The sequence below is a fragment of the Nycticebus coucang genome, chromosome 1 (genome assembly GCF_027406575.1).
Source record: "Nycticebus coucang isolate mNycCou1 chromosome 1, mNycCou1.pri, whole genome shotgun sequence".
Classification (NCBI taxonomy): domain Eukaryota; kingdom Metazoa; phylum Chordata; class Mammalia; order Primates; family Lorisidae; genus Nycticebus; species Nycticebus coucang.
The window spans coordinates 112,633,076-112,658,306 of NC_069780.1; the positions used below are offsets into that span (position 1 = coordinate 112,633,076).

Below are 25,231 nucleotides of genomic sequence, written 5' to 3' on the forward strand. Positions count from 1 at the left end.
GTTAGCCAAAGAATGATCATTTTGAACCTGAAATACAATCTGATTGCCACGAAATGTGTAAAGGAGAATACCAAATGCTGAGATCCAAATATGTGCCCAGACCACCCACAGGTATGATGTAGGTGTGTGTAAAGAGAACCCAGTGTAACGCTTTTCCCTCTAATCCAGATGAGAAGAGGGCTTCATTTTCTAAGGGAAATCATCCTATTAATTAGACTTTAACTATGATCTTTTAGAAGTAAACTTTTATTGGCATTTTTAAGTAAGGAAACAGAAAATCGGGAAATCTGCTTTTTAAAGGAATTTTAAAATTCCTTTAAAATTGTTTTAAATTCAGTTTGCTATCTATTGCTTACAATTTTAAATTAGCCTTGATATCGAGTTAAGAAAAAGTGATAAGCCCCCAACTTCAGAAAAACGTTTACTTCAAATTAAGAGAGATAAAATGTATTTGCTACCACAATGTTGTTTACTGAATGTATCTCTGGCTTCAAACATTTGGTAATTTTTGTGATATTTGAAGCCTAAATTTATTTTTAATGTAATAAATTCAGCAAATATAGTAGGATCTTTGGTTGTTTAAAGGCAGTGTATGAGTTACAAATGCAATGTCCAAATAGAAATACAGATTTCACTTCTCTATGACTGCAAATAAAATTAATAAAAATAGCTCTTAAAGAAAGGTGAGAGGGACCAAGAAGGAAAACAAATAAGAAGACTCTTCTTTGCCTGCAGGACATTTCAATTTTAGCAACTTGTTAAAACTCGCCTGCACAAGCATGTATCTATATTTATACATATATATTTTTTCCATGTAACCTCTATGAACTTTACTAGTTACTTCTTAAAAATACAATATTAGCAATGAAGTATACTTGATAATAGCAAAATATTAGCCCATAGACACATTCTTATTCTATTATTGGTTATAGCTGTATATAATTTTTTGAATCATCATCAAACAGCATGAGCTGTTCCTTTTATCATTATAGTATGTGTTATTTTAAATTTTAAATTCAATTTATATCAATTCTTACGTACATTTTTAATGAGAGATATTTATAAACCACTTGGTTATTATAAATTGTCCAAACTTCCAAAACTTTGAAAAAGGAATGAGGGAAATATAGGTTAATTTTATTGTGGGAGAGAGAGAAAAATACAAATAGTGAGATGGTAGGTGATAGATAATCTAGCAAGAAAGAGAGGAACCTTGCTACATGGTGGGAAAATTGTTTTCTGTAAAAAAGCAATATTTGACAAGTTTTTCTCCAAGACTCTAAATAAAAACATTCCAAGGTATACATTTCACTTTGAAATATTATAAACTAAAGCATTTAATAAACCTAAAAACCATAAGAAAATTCAAGACTAAAATTAAGATGCACAGTCTGTAAGTAGGAAAATGTGTTTCTATCTGTAATTTTTTTCTTCTGAGGAGAGGTAGTCCAACCTGTGTGATAACATTATTATCAGCTAATAGCTAATCAGCTCTCAGTCGATTCTTCCCACTTTCTTCAGAAATACTTCTTTGTCTTTAACTTGTGAGCCAAATTGCTTGGTATGTTCTTGTAACTTTATTAACTTTCTGAATTCTTTTTAAATTACAAAAAGCTTGAAGAATTTTTCAGTGTGTCAGATGGTTTTTAGTCTTGCAAATTCTAATAATATTTTCATTTTCCTTATAGTTGCTACTGAGAAACTTTATCCGAATGAAACGTTGTGTCATGGTGCTTGTAAATGCTGCATACTACGTCAATAGTTGCTTTGACTGGGATTCACCCCCAAGGAGTCTGGCTGCTTTTATGGTATGATCTTACTGTATTACTTGCATTGTTATTCATTAAATTCAGTGATCATAGCTGCCTGCTTCTGTGGCTATAGTAACAGTTATGTTGATGTGGCCATTTAAAAACTCCTATTTTAAGACTTGACTGGACAGATTTGCCGTGGGCAGGAACCTGATGGATTGTACAAGGTCTGAGTCCAAGAATACATTCCCCCGCCTCAGAGTTCCGGAATGCAAGACATCTCAGCCAGTGTATAATTTTCTCTATGACAGTTAGAAAGTAAAATTTTACATATTGCATAATTCCAAATCACAATAGGAGAGCCAAGAAAAGTCCTCAGTGTGAAAAATAATAACAGTAATAATCTTGACCATCCTCAGTTGGATTCTGTTTGTTTTTCAAAGTGGTAGAGTGCTTGTTGATAATGCCTAAATTGGGAGTGAGGGTGGTCCATTTATGAGATATTTTGTTATTTCTGGATTTCCAGGTTTGAAAAAGTCACGAGTGAGAATTTGATAGATCCAAATAGTCCTTTAATAACGTTCGTCTTGTAGGATTTACTTTATTTAAAAATTGCTTATGAGACCAACTAGTAGAGCTAGAAAATCCAAAAGATACTTTCCCCTGAGCTGTAGCTGGGATTTTTCTTGTCTCATGTTATTTTTGCTTATTCAGTATTTCAGTTTGAAGTTGAAGTGGAGTCCTTCTTTTGAAATTCTTCATTTTATTTTCATGTTTGTTAGAATATGAGTTCCTTATGCCTCCTTACAATTGCCAGTTTGGCAGAATCTGGCTTTATTATAGGGACTTACAAGAAGAGCCTTAATTATAGTGACACATTGACATGTTAGTATGTCCATTCAGATGAGTGTGTGCCCATGTGTCCAGCACTTCGAGCTCTGTCCTCCTCTCAGGCCCTGTATGGGACTTTCATTAATGTCTGAGCAATGGAACAAAGACTCTGTATGTCCCTTTGTCTTGCTAGTTACCAGAAAGTTAGTCAGCCTGCTTCCCAGAGATACTCACTGTCATCATCAAGTTCTAGAGAAAAATGTCCTTTTCTCCATAGTCTTTTATTAACTTTCACGTGATAAATTCATTGGAGTACTGTTTAACAGGGTTTATTTGGATTGCTCAATAGCTAAGAGGTACTTTGACATTAATGAGAAAAAATGATACTCAGTTTTTGTGTGTATATTATCCCGCCACTTCCGGGTTCTATGGTGCTATTTAACAGACACAAAAAAATTCTACTCAGAAAGTTGTGCTGCCATTTTTTATTCACTCCTTCCAAAGTCTTTCCTAGCAGCTGTCTGTAAAATGTAAAAACAGAGAAATGTACATCATTTGTTTGGGAACATTCATTTTTAACACTTAAGCTTTACAGTGTGCTGTGAAAGTCTTATAAATTCTGGCTTCTGGAGGTCATTCATGTAAAACGGATTCAAGATGGCAGCCTTTCCTCACAATCACCTTTTGATTGTGAAACAATAATCAGTCACTGATATACTGAGCAACTGAGGAACATTTACATATTACTTGAGTGTTGTCACTGGAAGGAGATTAAAGTTCATTGGGAAAGAAACGTAATAGTATCTCTCTGAGCTGGTGATCGGTATCTGACAGATTCAGCCTTACAATGCATGAGGCTGGTAAGAGATGGAGGCAGACACAATAAAGGTAGAAAATAGCCTCCTGACACTGATGGTGAAGAAGGAGGCCACTGAGATGTGAACACACAGCAGAAGAAACAATAGTAACCGTGTTTCCCTGGAAGCCAGAGGGCTGACTTAGATTCTATTGCATGGGATTGAAACAACCAATAACAAAAATAAACTTTATTGTTCTGGGCCTGCACTGGGAGTTCTAGGATTCTAGGAGAAAATGGAAATCTGGCCTTTTCCTGCCGGTACCACAGCATCAGCTGCACAGTACCTAATATCCTGATATAAATGGCTGACTAATCAATTAATGTAATTAACTGATTAGCAAATTGATTAATCTGAAGACATATGTGTAAAAACTCACCCTTCAATGATGCCAGATAAAAAAGGGTTGACTCTAATGAAACTAGTTATTTAAATCATGGTAAACTTAGCTGAATACTGTTGTAGCAATTTTCCCTAAAGTTTACATTTAAATCCTGAATTATTTCATAATCGTTTATCAGTCATATATTTTAACCTCACATTAATTCCGATATAAAATGATTATATACTAATAATAATATTTGTTAGGCACTATGCACCAAGGAACTATTTTTATGAATTAATCCATGAAAGTGCTCTCCCACATCAATGAATATAACACTCCAACAAATTTATGCAGGGGAGATTGTTACTTTCCAAATATACAGAAGAAGAAACTGAGGCACAGAAAGTTAAGTGCCTTGCCCAAGACCACACAGCAGATATTCTTTCTTTCCTAATAGAGGAATATATATAAAGCAGGAAAATATATACCTTGTAATTCTAATATGAAAAACAATTCAGAAAAAAGACTGCTATAGGATATTTAGTCATCTTGTAGATATTAAATGATGTTTTTTAAAAAACAAAACATTTCAAAGATCTCATTGCATAACGAGGGCCTTTTTGGGCCAGTTTATTGAAAAGAACTGCTTTCCATTAGGATGAGAATGTGAGCAGCACCCCATTGTTACACACATATTGTTCCCATCATTCCCTGTGGATGGATCATGGGTCTATTATTATAATATTTGTTCCACTTGGCCCACTGCTTCATAAATGCAGCTGTCTCGTGGAGCACATGCATTTGTGCCATCGTGTGGCTCGATTTTAGGCCCAGAACAGTAAACTTTATAAGGTTTAAGTGCCTTTATTCTATTCAGTTTTATTTTTCTTTTCTAATTTAGCATCCAAAAATAAATGTAGAATAATAAAATCAAAGAAGAAAAACAATAATTTTTTGGTCCCAATGTCACTTAGAGTGGGGAGCACAAGAAATGCAGGGTCAGAGCAGTGCCAGCCTCTCCAGCACTACCTGTGTGCTGTGGGGAAGTTTCAGAGCCTCCTGATGATATTGGAGGAAGAAATCGGCCTAGAAGGTGATAGATAAAATAGAAGCAAACACACATTTCTGGGAATGTTCTTATTTTTGCGTGCAATGGATTCGGTTTTTAAATTTTACTGTGAATATCGTCTGCCTAAGAAGGAACACAGATGTGAGCGATGCAGAAGACACTCTGCTTGTCTTTGGGAATCATCTATTGTAGACAGGGAAATGTCTCATAAATTGGGCCTAATTTTCATCAGGCTCTAGACCAGACATTTGTGTTCTTGTGGATGTCAGTGGGTGCAACATGGAAAAAAAAAGAGTGTGCGCTCTCTCTTTCTTTTCAGTACTGTCATTTCTCACTGTAATGAGCACAAAAATAATTGGACAACTGAGCTATCAGTAAAAGGACACACTTCAGTGTGCGTCAAAGAATTATTTTACAGGACAAACTTTAATCTTTAAATGTGATTGTAGATAATTTGTGGTACCATCTGTCCATTTGGAATTGTTTTAGCCTTTTCTGTCGTTATACAGTAAGTGCCGTTGTGTTTAACATTAACATTTGATATTTTACACATTTAATTTCTGTTCTGCTGTGTGGTCCTTGGGGAATGGAGCACTAGTGCTACATGAGAGAGACAAAGTATTGATCAGTTAACATTTCAGCTACGTTTATGTATGTCGCAAAATTAATGAAAATGCCAGACAAAAATGTCAGAGTGCACAAAAAGGTAGAATTTAAATTTGGTACTTTAATGAAAAGTCTTGAGATATGCATTACCAGAAACGTCCTCTTGCTTGTAAAGTACAATTCCTAACAGAACAACTAAAGGGAGACACATATTTTACTTAAGGAACAATGAACAAGAATTATGAAGGGATGTCAACTTCTCAACATACTTTGTGTTGCCAAAATGGCATGTTTGACTGCTTACCTGTTAGTCTTTGTTTATCCACAGAAATCGGTCTGGAAGGACCGATGTTTCTGTGGCTATCTGGAAGCGCCTGGCTTCCACCCTGTGTGCTGTCCATCCTATAAGGCAGGTTTCCTACTGAGAGTCTCTCTCTAGGTTTTCCTTGGTATCTGTGTTTTCCTTTGTGTCAAAACCAAGAATTCCCTTGACAGCAATTCATCCAAGCCACTCCGGGTCATTATTTGCTCCTCTGTGTCCTTTCCAAATGCCTGGTTTCCCTTCACTTCCAGATGATTCGTCCCCCACCTTCATTCAACCCCCATTTTAGTAACGATCGCAAAGGACAACAGCGACTCCCAGAAAGCTGGGCCATTATGCAGGAAGGGAGAAAAAAACAGATGATGTATGCAAAGAGGGATGTGAGGCAGCTCGGTGTAGCCAAATGATTTTTAAAAAATGAAGGACTACAAGCAAAGGAGGCAGAACTGAATTCACAGAGGCGAGGGCACAGTCTGAAGACAGCCCCCAAAGACGCCTCCTGGGGCACCCCCTGTGTGGGAGCCCTCTGCCCCCGACATGGAGGTTTTCTCTGAGTTATTACAAACCATGAGGACATTTTAAGTGGCCATCATGATCCAGGACTAAAAAGAAAACATTGCTTAAGAAAAATATCAATGGAGAAACAAAGACACACGTCTCTATCACCTGTAGTTCACGTCAGCATTTGTATCACTGAACAAAGAAATGCAGAACAATCCCACTGGACGTACTGAAGGCCACCTTCAATTTATAATAGAAACTTCTCAAGGCCACCTTTGGTTTATAACAGAAACTTCTCTCTTGAAAATTTAAGAGATACATCAATAATGCCACAGGAACAAAACTGTGTTTCCAATTGATGGCAGTTTTCAAATGATTTTTATAGGAGCTTTTGTAGTTGTTGCTATTGCTATGATTATTTTGTTAATGCCAGCAGAAAAATTAGAAATGTCCAAGGTGTAATTTTTGTTACTTTCTCCAAAATAACAAAGCAGAAGGACCCCTGAAAATCAAGTCTGAATAAAAAATGGGCTACAATTGATGGTCCCATTCTTACACTCATGAATTTTCCCATGATTATGTAAATATGAGGTCCCAAGACCTTTGCCTACCTTTCTGCATTTAGGTTTTCCACTGAAAGGAACACTTACTGAGTTTATGAAATAATACTTCCAATTTAAGTTACACATATTTTAAAGCTACATTAAACATTTCCTTCACAAACGTGCAAGTTAGGAAGGAAGAAAACTTGTATAGAGTTCCACTGATTTAGACATATACCTCCAAAGTTACCTAAAATTCCTTCTACAGAGTGAAAAAAGTATTGACGCTTAAAAGTTTCTAGTACTACAATTTTCTTTTCAGCAAATAGATTGTATGCCCAACTTATATAGACATGCAGGTACATCAAGTTGACATTCAAAATACACAATTTTTTCCCCAAATTTATCTCAATTCCAGGGAAGAATTTATTTTCAAATGTGCCCTGAATTACATGAAAAATTGTAAATAATATTAAAAATTATAAATTACTATAAAGAAAATTGTAAGGTTTCTTGAACATACCTTTCCCAAAGCATTGCATATAATTCTTGCAATTACATACAAGCTCCCCAAAGACTTTAATTTAGAAATGAGCTGGGTTCTGCAATTGATCTCAGTTAGCCAAAATAAACCCTAAATCTTAAGAAATGTTGTAAACCAGATAATAATGGAATAAAACATTTTCTCTAATTCTTCCTGAGGAGTGATAACTCTAGTTCAGTTTTCAGGCCTATTTAAATATATAGTCATTTTTGTTTTGTTTTACATCTGCTAAACCTGCAACACAAAACTTCCTCAAATCAGCAGTTAGTTCTCTATAAATAATGCCAACACCCTTTTTTGTTTTAGAGATGCCAGCAAAAGGGCTTTCTATCTTTGGAGGGAGATAAACATGTAAGCCGCAGGGCCTGCTACTCTCTGAAAGGCTTGTTTCTCCAGAATTTTATTTCCTATTTAGAAGAAGAATTTAGTCTCTATAGCAGGTGACACACATGTTTCCTGTCCTCAACCTGGGAAGCACTAGGGTGCTCTAATCTGCAAAAGTTTTCTTTTGTGGGTGATTTGGAAAAAATTAGTGATTGCACTTCTCAGGTATAGCGGTTCTGTGCCATGTTATAGTCAAAAATAAATTGCAAATATCATGAACGTACTATGACATCATATTGAATTCAAGAATTAGCCTACCCCTGAGCCTCGATGGTTCACTCAATGAAAGTTAGCGGGGCCAGGACACCGAAGCCTTGGTGTTTTGTTTTTTTCCTGGCTGTATAGGTACTGTCTAATTTCACCGTAAACTGCCTTCTTGTATTCTGCCTTCTTGTATATGAGCTTTTATAAGACACTTAAAAAATATGTTGCATGGTTGATATTTTATAACTGAGTCCATATTTTGACTAAGGATCAAAAAATATAAAATACCATGTCAGAAGTGTCTCATTGACTGTCGACAGATGTCTAACCCAGTGTTCCTGTCCTCTGAAGGATTCTCTACTTTCCAACTTCAATTTAAATTCTAAGGAATTCACATGCTGAGCAAAATGGCAAGCTGTTTACATATTATTATGTAATAATAATTACACTGTTACATATTGTTGTATATTTTATCTGGTAAAAATTAAGAAATAGGAATAGAACCCTTTCTGTTTCCCATTTTTCTATTTTGACTAGCTGTAAAGGTATGGTCTCAGATTATGAACATATTAGAGTTAGTCTAGCAAGTGAGAGGCCAACCTGAAATGCTAGGGAAGTTGTTTCTGTCCCTTTCCCTGCTATCATTTCACCACATTTTAAATTACATTAAGATTGGGGATAGACACTGCAATCAGTCTCTGCCACGGTGGGTCTGCAGGTTCTGACGACACATGGCATCTTCTACCTGCTATGATGACAGAGGTCCAGCACTCAGCAAGGGCAGCATTTAGAGACCAATAGCAGAGCACAGATGTTCCCACCAGTCATCAGCTATCGGCTCAAAGGGAAATGATGGAGAGAGGATGAGAGAGAAGCTAAAAATCCAGGAAAGATGGAAAGCGCATCAAAGTGTAAACAGACCACTGGTTAACAGCGAGTCAACGGCAATTTTAAGGGAAAAAATGAATGATTTTAGAAGCAAAATTTGGCCTTTATTTGATTTTAAATCAGTGTTTCTCAATTTTTTTTCATAGTCACTCCCCTCAGGAGTAAAATATCACTTAATTTAATGAGAAAAAATAAATACTAAGGAATAAGATTTTGTCAAGGGGTGCTGAACTTTGAAAAGCCACAAATCATTGTAATATTTAAGAATTCTTTGTTTCCGCCAAGAACCAATTTTCAACCTCATGGTTGTTACACCACCCCACCGGGAATGTGTATTCTAACTGAGCATTAATATGTAAATCTTAGTTCATTTACTTGTATGCTTTTGGGGGTAAAGTCAAGTTTGGATTTTCTGTAGTTTGCCTTAGATACAAATTCTTCCCGTAGGGAAGCAGTCTGGAGAGAGAGGATTTGTGATCTCCACAGAACATTATTGACTTCATTAGAGTCCAATTAAATGAAAGATTTTGTTTAGTTACACTGATATTGAAGAATTTGATCTTCCCCCTTCCCTTATGCAAACCCATATGAGGATTTTCTTCTCTACCCTAATTCCAAGGGTGCACTATTTTGCTTCACCAAAACAGAGAAGTCCAGAGTCTATGTGAATTCTGGATGAGGTAATAGAACCTCTCTGACTGATGAGGCTGGATGGATTTTATCCACATATTGTGCTATAATTATAACTAACAAATGATCTTTATATTCTTATATAAGTATCACATATCAGTGATATAATGGTATAAATTGAGATATTAAGCTCAATCACCTGATTGATCTTCATTGGAAGGGCAGGAAATAAAAGGTTACAGAATAGGGAAGTTATTTAAAACAGTAAAGATACATTGGCTGTTGGGGAGGGCAGGTTACCCAGTTCACCGTATGTCAAAAAGCTTTCACTATTGCAATTTATCAAAAATATGTAAATATACAATTTTTTATAGCTCACATAGCTATATACAAATATCTCTACTGCCTTTTCCATAGTTAGCATTCTATGCAGTTCCTGCCAAGCAGACCTCAGGCATTGCTTAAATGTTTGAAACAAAAATATTTCATCTAGTTTTGTCATAAAATGTCAGCCAGTTAAACAATACCTCCCCTTAGTCAATTAGAAAAATCTTTTGAATTGAATATAAAATAATAGATCATCAAGGATAAAGGTAGTCCATTAATTATTCACAAATTAATATACTAAGGTTGCATAAGAGAGGTATTATATTTTGAATTTATATTAGTAAAGTGATGACCAATACTCAGAGAAGAATAATTCATAATTACAGAAGTTCAGATGGCTGACTTTGTTTTTTTAATGTTTAAGCAGCAACATTGAAAATTTAAGAGGATCAGTATATATTTTGCTTTGTTTAAATTCTCTTTTTCTGTTGTTTTTACTACTTTTTTCTTTTTTTTTGTAGAGATAGAGTCTCACTGTACCGCCCTCGGGTAGAGTGCCGTGGCGTCACACGGCTCACAGCAACCTCTAACTCTTGGGCTTACGCGATTCTCTTGCCTCAGCCCCCCGAGCAGCTGGGACTACAGGCACATGCCATAACGCCCGGCTATTTTTCTGTTGCAGTTTGGCCGGGGCTGGGTCCGAACCCGCCACCCTCGGCATATGGGGCCGGCGCCCTACTCACTGAGCCACAGGCGCCACCCTGTTTTTACTATTTTTAATTGACAGGCAATAATTGTACATATTTATGGAGTACAATGTATTTGTGGTATTTCCAAAGATGTATATACAATATGTAATGATCAAATCAAGGCAATTAACATACCCATCACCTCAAATGTTTATCATTCCTTTGTGTTGGGAACATTCAAAATCTGCTCTTCTAGCTATTTGAAAACATATAGTAAATTATTGTTAATTATGGTCACCTTATAGTGCTATAGAACACTGAACATATTCATCCTATTTAGCTGTACTTTACTATCTGTTGAACAACCGTTGGCCTCTCAGCCTCCCTACCCTTCCCAGCTAAACTCTTCCTATTGCATGTCTCAGCCGAAAGGCTGGCTGGCAATCAGAGGAGACACCTTTAACTTTGGTCCCCCTAGTTGACTCAATATGCGCTGATTGTGTTTTAAATTCTTGGTATGAACCTTCTATCACAGTTTTATTTTTAAGTCCTAAATCTTGGCTGATGTGTAGTTAGAATATTTTTCATATATTCTCCTAGCCTCCACCCATAGTGTAAAAAGTCTGTGTGGTAAAAGACTTTCTCTGTAGTAACAATGTCATAGGTAATGGCACAGAATCATTCACAAAGCCTGCGATCCCTTCCCAAAGCACTACTGGAAAATGGAAACCTCCCTTGGAGAAAGCTGGTGCAGTGGACTTGAGGCTTGGTGCTGAGGAGCACATCCAGCCAGTCCCAGCCCCAGCCCCAGGGTGGTGCATCTTTCAAACAGCAAAGGTCTACAAGGTGGAGGTTGTGTGAAGTCATGGACTGTCACTATTAAAGGGGACTTAGAGATGGTTTTACAAGACAGGAGGTTAAAGTGCTAAAACAGTAATTCCCCTTCTTCCCCAATTCCCAGCAATGGAGGCTTCAAAGGCAGCAGAGACAGTGAGAAGGTAAGAAAGGTGCAACTTGCAAGTCAGATTCTCCCGATAGGGGATCAGGTGTCTGCAGTGTCCTGTAGAATTCTGAGGGTGAGATTGGACTCTGGGGCCTTGGCGTTTCCTGTTAGGAACTGTGTTGTGGGAGGTCTAGAACTGGCAGCTGTGGCAGTGCATCCGCCCCTGCTCTGCTCAGCGTTGACCTCGCAGCGTGAGTCATGGGTGTGCACATTATGTTTTGATGAACCTTTCTATTAGTTGAGATCACACCACGCTGTAGCTTCCCAAGACACTGTGCAGACATGGGTGTGTAGGAACGTGAATTTTAGATGAGAGATAGCTTTTGGTCTCCAAGTAGGATAAATGGCTTTTTTTCCCTAAAAGTAAATGTCAACTCATTAGGAATATATTTCTCAGGTTTCAAACATATATTTTCACTGAGTTGCTTAAACAGCTTAAACTACCTCTATTGATCCACATTGATGAGATGGTAGTTGAGATGAGCCCCTGGTGTAAATTTCCATTAGACTACATAAATGCTATGAAAACTGTGTGTGTATTTGAATTATTTAGAAAAACAGGTGACCCATCTTTATTGTACCATCATTTTCCTGAATTTGCTTTCATTTTATAGATCCAAATTATTCCAGCATAAAGTTTAAATAACAAAATGAAATAGCATATTCCTTTACAAAATAGTGGCAGTTACTGAAATAATAATTTGGACAAGTTTTGAGATAAGGTATGAATTTGTTAGATGTTGCCCAATTAATTCTATAAATTATGAGAGATATAGTTTGCTATAAACTTAGTGCACTAATTTATTGCAGTTGGAGTTACTGGAGTGAAGAAAGCTAAATTAAATCATCTGTATGAAGTGCTTTGAAGTCCTTAAGCAGCGGGTCTGGGGGTAATTTAGACTGGAATAACGTACATGACCACAACACCACGGGTTCTTGTTTCTGAGAGCTATGTAATGTTTCGAAATTTGTATCAGCATGGGAAGGTATTTAACTTAAAATTGTTGTTGGGAAATATTCTATCCTGGGCCTAAAAATGGGAAATAAGTCACAAGGAAAAATTTCCCATCAGTGTTTGCCACAAATGCATGGCTCCTCCAGAAATACCAGAGACATATTTAATAGTGCCTCCTAATTGGCTAGAATTTTTAGCCTAAGTTTAAGGAACTAGAAAGTAAAATAGATTATAAACTGAAAAATACTATTTGTCAGTATTTTCAATCAGTTTACCAGAGCCAGCGACAGGGAATGAGTTCATGCTGTTCTGCCTGAGATGCGTTTCGGCCGCGTGAAATGTCAGAAATGGTGTCTCCCTGACCCACCCCGTTTCATGCACACTCAGTGAAACCATGCGGAGTGGCTGACGCAGACGACTTCCGTGGCAAAACTTGAAGTTAAAACTGTGATAGTGTAAGAGAAACTGCAACAGTAGTATCAGATGAAGCTGAGAATAAACGTGGTGCATCAGGCGTCCTGACAGGGCGGATGAGGGGTGCGCTTGTGCCCTCTGCTATCTGCTGTGAGCTCCATACATGAGATTCACACTCATTATTCTCATCATGTGGGGACATTTCTTCCTTCTTTCTCTTGATTGTCAGAAATGGGCCACTCCAGTATTTCTCCTTCCTCCCTCTGCTTTTAAGGGACTAGTTACATTTTCTTGGAAGGTCAGAAAAGTTAACTGGTTACAGGAGGCGGCCCCAGAACGTGGCATTCAAAGGCTTAGGGACTTCAGGTAGAGGCCACAACATTACTGTCTCTCTCTCTTGCTCTCTCTTTTTCTTCTCTCTCACAAGAGCTTTTATTTTCTCCCAGATTTTTATCATCTGCCGTTTTCCCAAAGGGTTTCCTTGGAAAAGAAGGGGAAAGATGATTTCTCCAAGTGGAGCAGAAGGTGCCTAGGTCTCCCTCTGAGGTTCTCGCCCCCCTCTGCTGCCCTAATTCATGTTGCACACAGGCCTCTCGTTCCAAGCCTGAGTGCAGTTGTTTCGTGTGTGCACACCACACACACGCCCAGCCTTGAACTCAAAGAGGGACAGTGGGCGAGGCACCAACTTCTAATGCTTCTCATTCTCAAATAAATTTCTAGATTTGTCAATAAACAGTCACTGTTTATAATTAAAGTTGCTAGGAGGGATTTTTATAATGTTTGCAGATCATGAATTCCCTTAATCCTTAAGGGCAATAACCAGAAATTATAGAAATATTATTTGAGTGATCTAGGTGTGTTGATTATTGTATCATAACTGCACTGTTTTGGGTACTGCGTTTCTTTAGAGAAGCTCATGTGTAGAGGATTCCCTTTAACATGATTGAAGAATTTTAAAGTAGGCATTTTTAATATTTGCCGCCCTCTTAATCATTACTTGTTTAATGCACCACTGTTAGCATAGGGATTATGAGTTAATAAAAATGTCATAGTATTAGTGTATAAAACACTATATAATTTTCCCCAGGTAATGATTAACAGCATAAGGCTATATTAACAATATTTTTAGTGTGTAGCTCCTAAATGTATTTGAATCTTATCTTTTAGAAGGTAATTTTATGCAAAAATTCAGTAATAAAATATTTGAGAGACTTGGTTAAGGTAGATCATGCAACCTTCTTAGTTATATGAATTTTTTCAGTGATTTATATATCATATGGTTATATGAAATATCATTCTATTTTAAAATTAATCTGAAAGTTTTAAATGTTGTCTTAACATTCACCAGAGCAATCTCATTGAGTTTCATAAACAGATTATCTCTCTCATCACAGTGTTTGTTGAAACAGTTGAAAAATAAAATTAATAAGCCATTACGTCATTATTATGTAATGGTTTTGTTCACATAGATGAATGGGTTTCTTTTTCCCTCTTTCTTTTTAAGTAATGTCTCTGGCTTTGTTCTGTGGCTGTGGCAGGCTGTTAGTATGTATCTTTATACAGTCAGAATGAATGAGATATATCGGTATAAATTATTGATTCACTGGAGCCTACCTTGGTAATTCAGAGCTGAAAACGCTGGCAGCTTATCTAATAGAATGATATAACCAGCAGATTGAAGGTACCTACCACAGCAACAATTGCCGGCTGGGGGGTCAAATGCCCTTCGACCTTTATACCTGAACACCTGCAAATTGAGCTGCACCCCATTCAGAGTTTTAAGAACAGGTCTATTGTCGCAGGAAGTAGAGTTTGTTTCTTGGAGAAAATTATGCCAGTTCTAGTTCTGAATGAAAGACAAGGCCTTTATTACTCAAGGGATATTAGGGCTGACTGCTTTTTTGAGAAAACAAATTTGCTGTAACTTTATCTGTAATTTAGTCCTGAACGGGTGCAAATAGACTGCACATTGTGCGGAGCAGAAAGGAGAAAATAGGGGTTTGTTAAAAGCCATACTGTGCTTTGTAACCATTATATTTCCGAGGGAAGTCTTATCAGAGTTGCAGGTTATAAGGGGGTAAGAGGGAATATTTTGGTTACATCCTTAGTATAAAACACCTGTTTTGAATTATACTTTAGAATGACATTGAAAGAGAACTTTTTTTTATTATCTAAAATGGTGGATGATGAAATACACATCTCCTGAAAGTTACTAGGCTGGCTTTGACTTAGAGGTTGGTTCTATCCGGAAACTAAGGAATTCGTGTGAGTGCTCCTCATGAGATTGAACCTGGTCAGAGTGTATTGATTTGTTTCACTTTTATAAGAAAATCAGATGCATAGCTTCATAGAATGTATATTCTTTCCCATTAAGAAACAACTCCTATCTAATATTACCCACATAAGAGTATGGTTTGACCTTTGCTAAGGCTGAAGGTGACATGAGCATTTTGAGAAAAAGCTTACTTTAGCTAATGAGCCTCCAGGTCACACAGTCCGGGGACTAAGTGATCATAGATTATTTGGGGAAACTCATCTCTCCTGTTCGGTCACCCACTCTTTACTCAGCAAGCTCAGTAGTTGTCGTAGAAACCCTCAATTTTCAGTGTTGTGTTGATCATTGACATGGAACCAGACTAGGTAATCAACCATCTTAGCCCTGTGCTTGTTCTAAGCTCCTGCCTAGCAATTAGCACATTTTCAATTAGAATTTAGTTGTAATAGGTCTCCATTAGCTAGCAGTTGCCATAATTGAATAGCTAGTCAATCATTCGATCCTGCAATCTTATTTTCACTTCTTTTCAGAGTCCAACCAGGAATATATCCAAGAACATTCATGATCCCAAACCTCAAGCAAAATTCATAACCCTCCAACCTCAGATAAGCTGTTAGAGGTTACTCCAGGGTTTAACCTTTATTTTCCTTATTATGTTTTGGTATGTAGTATAACTACAGACTGTCCATTTTTCTGTTTATTTCACGATTTGTAGTGTTTCTTCCCTGAGTAAGGAGGGAGACGTCCTCTGTGGTAAACATTTCTTGTGCCATAGATGAAGGCCTTTACATGTGATTGCCTTTCCACCTTTAAACACATCCCATCTTCACCACCCTCCAGTCTGCCCACCACATACCCACCGGGGCATGTCATTACCCTGACATTACCCTATTGAACCACACCTACTGCCTGTGTCTGTCGTATTTTTTGCCACTGAAACTCACCCATGCCTTGTGTAATCCCTTTGGACTTGTTCCTGCAACTTTCAGGATAGCGACCAGATAATCTGATGATCAAATCTGTTATCTAGGGGTAAGAATGGGGTCACCCCTAAATAACATATGTACATTTCATCACTGGCCTTGTGGACAAAGTATGTCTGATTTTCTTAGACATACAAGTCCTTATAGACAAGCAAGCTATAATTGAGACATCAGAGAATAGGTAGCCCATTGGAGAAGCCCTCAGATAAGACCACATAGGACATTCCTGTTCCCAACCACTCAAGGAGGTACCTTTCTTGTTTAGTAAGAATTTTACTTCTTCCTTAATTTTCAAATTATAAATATGAAACAACTTGCGGGTGGTGCCTGTGGCTCAGTGGGTAGGGCGCCAGTCCCATATACTGAGGGTGGCAGGTTCAAACCCGGCCCCTGCCAAAATTGCAACAAAAAAATAGCCGGGTGTTGTGGTAGTCACCTGTAGTCCCAGCTACTCGGGAGGCTGAGGCAAGAGAATCGCCTAAGCCCAGGAGTTGGAGGTTGCTGTGAGCTGTGTGACACCACGGCACTCTACCAAGGGCGATAAAGTGAGACTCTGTCTCTACAAAAAAAAAATAAAATAAATAAATAAATAAATAAAAATAGAATAAATATGAAACAACTTGGAAGAGAATGTGTCATAGGGTTGTTTGAGCTGGGTGTGCTTTTCTCTGCATAATATGAAGTAAGCAAAGGTAGCTACCCTCCTAAGAAGTGCAACCAGCCATACTTTGCTTAAAAACACAGGGTTTAACTTTCTCTGCATAACAAAGCATCATAGCTGCAAGTTCTTGGCCATCAGAATGGCAGGTGAAAATAAAAGAAAACTAGGGTGCCTGTAGCTCAAAGGAGTAGGGCACCGGCCCCATATGCTGGACAGAGGTGGTGGGTTGAAACCCAACCCCGGCCAAAAACGACAAAAAAAGAAAACTCAAAAATTCAGTCACCTTGCCGCCATTGCTGCTGCCCATTCTCCGGAATGTGGCCGAGTCCTCTCTCACCCATCCCACCTTGCTGACCATTGTGATTTAGATCTGCAGGTTGAATTCAATGTAAGAATATAAATTGTTTCAAGGATGACAGATTACATCTGGTTTCTCTTCCCCACAGTCCTCACCAATCTCTACGTTCACCTTTATAACAATTTTTTTTTCCCAAAAAGTAATGTAGTTTAAAAATCATTTTAAGTTGCCCAACATAAATGATAAAATCAAATATTGGATTCACGAACAATAGCCTTTATTGGTTTTTGACAAGTGATCCATCTTTTTACATTAGTGTAGCTTTCTGAACCAGATTATTTTTCATAATTGATAATTTGTGAGTCATATATTTGTTATCTGTTATTTTATGGCTTTGAAAATAGTGAACAATGCCAAAGATCATGAAGCTTTTATAAAGAAAATTATTTTAGTGTAGTTTATTGGCTGGCATTTCCTGAAAGTATGTTACCAGTGAGTTTTCCAGAGAACATAACAAAGATAAAAGTAACGTCCTTGAAAGAGACCCAATGGGTACAGAATTCATACTGATAATGTGAATTTAGTTGTAGGATTCATTCATGTTTAGCATGAGAACAATGCAAATAAAGAAATAAAAAAAATACTAAATACTATTCTGCAATCTAAGAAAAATAATTTTATTGCATATATGGGCAATTTTCCAATACCTTGCTTTGAACATTACAATTACGCCATCAGAATAATTACAATAATACCATAAGAAATATTGATTTCTTGCAATCAATAATTTTAGTTGATTTTGATAGATAGCCTTAAGATAAGTATCCACCAACTATATTACATCTTTTATTTTATGGTTTTACATTTTGTAATGGTTTTACATTTTGTTCCAAAAGCCGTATAAAATGAAGTAGGAAAACCCTTACCCTTTGAAATGGTTTATAATTATACTATTATAGAATTAAGCACTCTCCTCATAAATTTATTTGTCCCAGGAAAATAATATAATAAGGGCTTTAAAATCTAGTTTGCCTAAGAAGGAAATATTAAACACTTTTTTTACCCTGAATGAATAATTCTCTCACACTTCCTGAACATTCCCACTAAAATCTGTTCACAATTGTATAGAGTGAACAAAGTAAGAATCGATTGTAAAAGTAACAGTCTAACTTACTGAGAACTATATGTGTATAAAAGCAAAAGTATTTTTAAAAGAACTATTAATTTCATAGAAAACTTCATTATTCTTAGTAAAGCATCACAAGAATGGAGAAGCATGAATCCTATGTACTCAATTTTGATATGAGGACAATTAATGACAATTAAGGTTATGGGGGGGGGAACAGAAAGAGGGACGGAGGGAGGGGGGTGGGGCCTTGGTGTGTGTCACACTTTATGGGGGCAAGACATGATTGCAAGAGGGACTTTACCTAACAATTGCTATCAATGTAACCTGGCTTATTGTACCCTCAATGAATCCCCAACAATAAAAAAAAAAAAAAAAAAAGAAAACTTGATATGAATCTGCTTTTAGAAATTGTATGGTTCTGTCCTCAATATTTATTAAAATTTCTCCTATTTAATTATAGAGAACCATTTCTAATAAAAGATTTTCTGCTTAATTAAAATAAAATTGAGATCATTTAATCATCACATAATTATATTATGGTTATGTACCATTAAGCACCATATGTAAAACATCTACTCTTTAAGAGACTGTGATAGTGGTGGGGGGGAACACCTGTAGATTAATGACTTCTCCAGTTCCACTTTTATTCATTTACTGATTTTTATTGTTTGGGTTTTATTGAGGGCACAAAGAATTAGGTTACACTGATTGCATTTTTAGATAAAGTCCCTCTTACAATTGTGTCTCACCCGGAAGAGGCCCACATCACAAACTCTCAAACCAGTTCTACTTTTAAACTAACAGATTCTACTACACGCATTTATTATATCACCTAATTGCTTAGAATTTACAGTTTAGGTGAGGGCAATGCTGAACAATATACAATCGTCTATAAATCAGAATTAAACTAGCATATTTATTTCTAGTAAATTACTTTTCTTCAATTATTTTGTTGTATTTGAAAAAATGTAATTTCCTCTGAGATTAATACCTCTAAATATTTCAAAAATATATTATGATTAGTTCTTTTATTACTCAAAAGCAAAATCAAGTGTAAGAATAGTATTCTTTCTTTGTGTAACCTGAACATGTTGTGAATTGTGTTTAAAACTGAGGATGTGGCACATCTCTGTCAGAGAGGCAGACAGAATGTTTGAACCACATAAATAGAAGGATTAAAGATGGGTAATTTTCCTGTATGCAGATCTTAGAAAATGTTGGCAATGTTCCTTAGCGTCCATGGCACCAAGCAGAAGAGTCTGCTGTACCTTTTCAGATGTCTTGCTGGCCTCATTTATGGCATGTACAGTGATGCTGGGTGTGTTTATTTGTGCATATGGAGTGACAGATTGTTGATGTGTTTTAACCATAATATATTATTCAGTTTTGAAACCTAATCTCTTAAAGATGGAATTTCTTTATAATTGAAAGGAAAAGCATTTCTAATAACTTGCCTTATATCTGCATTTTTAAGTCACTATCCATATTTCAAAAAAAACTGGGCTGTTTTATAAATTACTGAGAGTTCATTGTTAATTTGATTTTTTTGCCAGTGAAAATCAGATTGCTTTATTGTAAAACGAACTACCATCTGAGCTTCCTAACCAAAGTATTCAATATTTTCTTAAAGAAGAAATACAGTTTAAAAATATACAATGTCTAATTAGTCTAAATATTGAGTGGAGATTGTTTTGAACAAATGGATTTTAAAAAATATGTAGAGTCAGGGAGTATGTAGCACAAACCATCCCCTTCCCCACCACCACTGCCTCAGGAGGTTTATTCAAACCACAGAAACGAATTCTAAATTTTGTGGTTGATCACGCTACCAAAATCAATTAATGTTATCAATACAGAATCTATATATAGAACCTCTATATAGAATTAATATTGATTTTAGAGGTGTTATAACACATTGTGAGAGTACAATTTCTCCACCAGGAAAACAATTTATATTTTTCAGAAGATAAAGAAAACTTCAAGAGGAAAAAAGGAGAAATGATTCAAAATTCTAAAACTGCGTGTGGTTTTAAAAAAAACCTGTCACTCCATGGCCCAGTGTGCATTATGTAATCTTTACATGCTCCTGGGCTTATCTACTCGTCAGTGAATAACTTTCATGCTGTTATATAAAATCGTTTACTTCTTGTCCTCCTCCACGCCAGTTGTCCTGTGTCATTCTGCAGTTTGGCCTGTAGGTAGCAATCTTGCACCACAAAAGCGCTCCAGTTATTCATTTATTTAGACTGCAAAAGCTCACACCATTACAGATCTGCTAAATGTAAGCAGTGTTATTTGCATAAATTCCAGACTTTGATGATGGTCTGTGATCTTTGTGGCCTACAGATTATTTATGCAGTTGTTTGGCCTGAAAGTTCATGATTTTGCTCAGAGGTTACTTTACTTTGCATTGTAACCTCACATAGGTGGGAGACGCAGAATGCTGGGTGCATAACCTGGAATCTTGAAAATCGTGAGGCCTCTTGTCTGAAATGTAATGCTTTGTTTCTTATACAACCCTTCACATAGAGAAAAATCCACAAGTCTTCTAAAATACTGAATAAAATTTTAGTATGTATGTAGCAAAGATTATACAAGCTTTCTTCTGAGGTCAGGCACCCTCCCTCAGGCAGTGAGGTGATGCTGTTAGCATCTCAGAACCGTCACCAGTTTAGACATGATTAATCCACTTCTATTGAGAATAGTTAAAAGCCAAAAGGACCAGCATTATTATTGTGACTGGTTATTTTATTTTTTTTCACTTCACAGGAATTCAGGATGTGACTAGTTATTTTTAAATAAATACTGCAAAGTGCCATTGCAGCTATATTTTATAAATAGCAAAGAAAATTTCCTTTCTTTGCAGCAGTTGTTTTTTAATTATTGGAAGCATTGTATTAATTCAAACATTTGCAAATCATGTGTTCCATATCAAAATGTACATTTATTTCTAATTCATTGGTTAAAAATAGTCCATGTTGTTTATAGAATAACTTTTTATTTCAGAAAGATAGTTCTCTTTTGTTAATCTGGCTATTTGTCCAGTTTGGGTCTATTTTTGTTCCTTCCTTCACCATATCAGCTAGGTGCCTACTAAGTTGACAGACTCTGCTCCAGATTAGAATTCCAAATTAGTCACTTTCTGATTGCTGACAAATAGATATGGAAGCAAGTTACAAAGAAGAAACATTTGAGCTGGGTTTTACAGGATGAATAGGAGTTTGATGGTAGAGAAGGGCAGGAAAGCATTTCAAGCAGAAGAAACAAACAGAACATATTCATTAATTAGTGCTACTAGAAAAGCTTTAATTAGCACCCCAATATTAAAATATTTGTTTTGTTCTGTTTAATTATTACTATTGAAATACCAATTAATAAAGTACCTGTAGACAAAATGTGTATTTTATTACAATCATATGTTATGAAGGAGCAAATGGATTTTAATTACACTAAAATATCATCAGTATGTTTTAATTTTAGGTAACATGTCACACTTCTATGAATATCTAATTATATGATGTTTTTGTGGAGTTCAAAAAAATTATAAACCCTCATTCCTACCCTGTTTCCCAAAAAATAAGACAGTGTTTTATTTTAAGGTGTGCTCCCAAAGATGCACTAGGTCTTACTTTCAGGGGACGTCTTATCTTTCCTGTAAGTAGGTCTTATTTTTGGAGGATGTCTTATTTTCAGGGAAACAGGGTATGTCTATTCCTTTGCTACCAAGGAACCCATTGGATTTTAGAGATTGGAGCCTGGTTTTTTTCTCAGGGATCCTTTAAGCAAACTGTTTCTGAATGATTGTATTTCTTAATATTGAAAATTATACTTTGTTGGAAGAGAAACTAATATCTTATTGTCAACACTATATCAACATATTTCCAAGTGTCAATATTTTAAGTTTTAGGCATTCACCAGTAAAATAACAATTCAGTGCATCTTATTTTGCCAAAATTATCTCATAGTCTTAAAAATTGTATGTCATCAATCATCATGTTTGTTGATACAACTTTACCTATTTACTTTTCTGAAGCCTGAAATTAATCCAATCACGATAAGAAACTTGATTCAGCTGTTGTTAATGTCTGGTTCCCGTCACTCCTACTTTCTATAATACCTGTGAAGGTCATGGAGTGCAGTTTCAGGGACAAGAAGAGCTTATTGTTTGTGAGGAGCAGCCTTTGATTCCATGGATCAGTGGTTATTAGAGCTGCAGCTGGTTCACAACAAATATTCAGATCTGAAATGGTTAGAAGAGAAGTCATTTTCTTACAGGGTGACTCCCAGGGCTGTCAGGTGGGGGAAAAGCTCAGAGAGAAGTAACTTGAGTGACTAAGAAATTTTGAGGTACATGTCAAATCTATTAAGTGTAGAGTATAAATGTCTTAACACAATAATTAAGTAAGTAAGGTGAAGGCTACATTAACCAGTTTGATGTAAGCATTCCAAACTGTATATAAAGTCAGCACATTGTACCCCATAAATGCATTAACGTATACAGTTATGATTTAATAAAACAAGACAAAGAAAAAAAAGAAATTTTGAAAGGATGGCTGAAATTGGGATGGAAAACTAACTTTACATGCTGTAGGGAGGCTTATTTTTTCTTTATGTTACCCTTCTGATTTTAGATAGTTTATTTTTCCACAACTTTCTGATTATAAAACCTAGTGTCATATTCCTTTGTTAAAAAGTAGTTTATTTACATGTTGATGATAATCAGACGCAGGCATAGTTTTAAATCATTTTTTTCTTTAGTGTGGTCTTGTCAACTCTGACAAGGTTCTTTCTATTAGCTACAAATGAAGATCATCTGATAGTCCTTCTCCCCGCCTGCTCCCTGCCCCTCCCAAACCGAGGCTTAGGCTGGGATTCCAAACAGGTGAAAGGCCTGCAGTTTCAAGGGATCAGTCTCAGCTAAATGAGGCTGAAGTTGCAGATGAAAATAGGAGAGTAGAGAAACAGGTGCCTGAGCAGGTGGGTTTGTGATCTTTTAGAATAATCATATGAGGTAACAGAGCTCCCACTGTTATACAGATATCTGGGGCAGCATCGCACCAGGGATTGACCCTGAGGGGGCAATGGACTTGCTTGCTGAGGGTGATATTCCCCTCTCTCTTTCTAATTTACTCCACCCCAACACATATGTACAAATGCACACATTGCTGCCTCTTAATATGGTCAATAAAGATAGTTTTACCCCCAAGAAATCCATTCCTGGGGTTGGGGGGACAGGGACAGAAAGCAGAGTCTATCATTGTTCTATATCAAGCCTCAGAGATCACATTTTCAGAGGAGTAAGTTGAATACATCCCAGAACTAAGAAAAACATCAGGAATTGGACCTTTATTTCTTCATTTCTTTTTTTTAGAAGTAGAAATACACCCTTAGAATAGAAACAGAAACATAGAAAGACTTATACCTGCTACCACATAGGAAAACCAACTTTGTTTCTCTTTTAACAGCAAAAGAATAGATAGGTACCACTTTTGAGAAATGAATGATTATCACATTGATTAAGATCACAATGGCCTTTTGGCAGCGTGCATGGAACTTTAAGTTCTTCCAACAGTTCTCTCCACCTTTGATGTACACACCTATCACCTGGGGATCTTGTTAAACGCCAGGTTGTAATCCAGGAGGGTAAAGGTGGAGTTTCTGGGCAGTGCTGATGCTACAGGTAGGAGACTTAGAGAACAAAGATGGCAGTGGTCTAGAATCTAGCTTCCAAGATTTTAGCGTGTTTCAGGATTACCTGGAAATCTTGTAAAAACACAGAAATCTAGACCCGTTCCCAGGTTCTCTGGTGCAGCAGGGTTCTCTGGGTCTTGAGGATTTTCACTTCTTGAGGTGGCGCTTTTGCTGTCTGTCCAAGGACTTTGCTGTAAGAACCACTGGTCTCCTCAATTTATTTGCTGGATGCTCATCAGAGTCACAAGGATGCTTTAAGAACACACGCACAGAGAAAACACAGTCTTCCAATGACTCTGATTTGCTTGGTCTTAGGTGGGCAGAGGCAAGGTAAGTAAAATCCAGCTCCCCTCAGGACATTCTAATGAAGTCAGGCTGGAGAGACCAACCAGGTTCCTTCTACAAAAGGACATATAAAAAATGGGAAAATGGACTGGGTGTGGCAGCTCACACCTGTAATACTAGCACTTAGGAGCCTGAGGTGGGTGGATTGCTTGAGCTTAGGAGTTCAAGACCAGCCTGAGCAAGAGCAAGAGCAAGACCCGATCTCTACTAATAATAGAAAAAGTAGCTGGGTGTTGTGGCAGGGCCTGTAGTCCCAGATACTCAGGAGGCTGAGGCAGGAGCGTCACTTGAGCCCAGGAGTTTGAGGTTGGTGGGAGCTATAATGCCACGGCACTCTACCCAGAGGAACAGAATGAGACTCTGTCTCCAAAAAAAAAAAAAAAAAAAATTGGAAAAGGGTATAACTGAATCAAGAGAGGGAAGGAGACAGTTTCAAAAGATTGGAACGAAAGAAATCAGAAATTGATGTTGGAGGAGGGAAGGAAATAGTAAAGGCAATTTTTAAAGAATCATCAATATTAAGCAGAACTAGTGAGTGAAGGAGGTTCAGAGAATGATCCTCCAGCTGCCTGCAGGGAGCCCCTGGGACTTCATGGAGTCTGGCACCCTGACACGCTTCTATCCATCTGCCCTGTGGGTGTCCCCTGGGCCTCTCTGCCACCTCACACCCAGAAGGAAAAGCAGGGCACTGAACTGGCACCGTGGGTTTTAGTACTCTTAGAGAGGATGAGGGGTGTGGGCTGTGAAAGTAAACTGGCAAAATGAATTGTCCACACATTTGCTGAAACATTTTTAAATTCCCTTATCTCTCCAGCTCTTTTTTGTAAAGAAGGGAAAAGGAAAGCGTCATCAGTTCGCAGCATTGACGATGGCACTGTTGTCGGGGGACTGTCCAGGAGGGGGAATGAAGCAGAGATGGGGAGGCTGGTCTTTCCTAGCCCCTTTTGGTGCTGGTGTTTGTACTATTTAAAATAGACTGGGAAGCTGCTTCCGGCTGATCTTTCTTG

The 25,231-nt window shown here is 37.0% G+C and overlaps 1 protein-coding gene across 11 annotated transcripts in view; it reads left to right on the forward strand.

The window, feature by feature from the left end:
* Nucleotides 1-25,231, forward strand: part of MCTP1 (multiple C2 and transmembrane domain containing 1) — a 621,784-nt gene that overhangs the window by 436,449 nt on the left and 160,104 nt on the right. For all 11 annotated transcript variants that reach the window (XM_053586428.1, XM_053586455.1, XM_053586444.1 and 8 more), the window contains one exon: nt 1,689-1,808. In XM_053586428.1, coding sequence (XP_053442403.1) covers nt 1,689-1,808 — 120 coding nt within the window. The remainder of the gene's footprint in view (nt 1-1,688; nt 1,809-25,231) is intronic.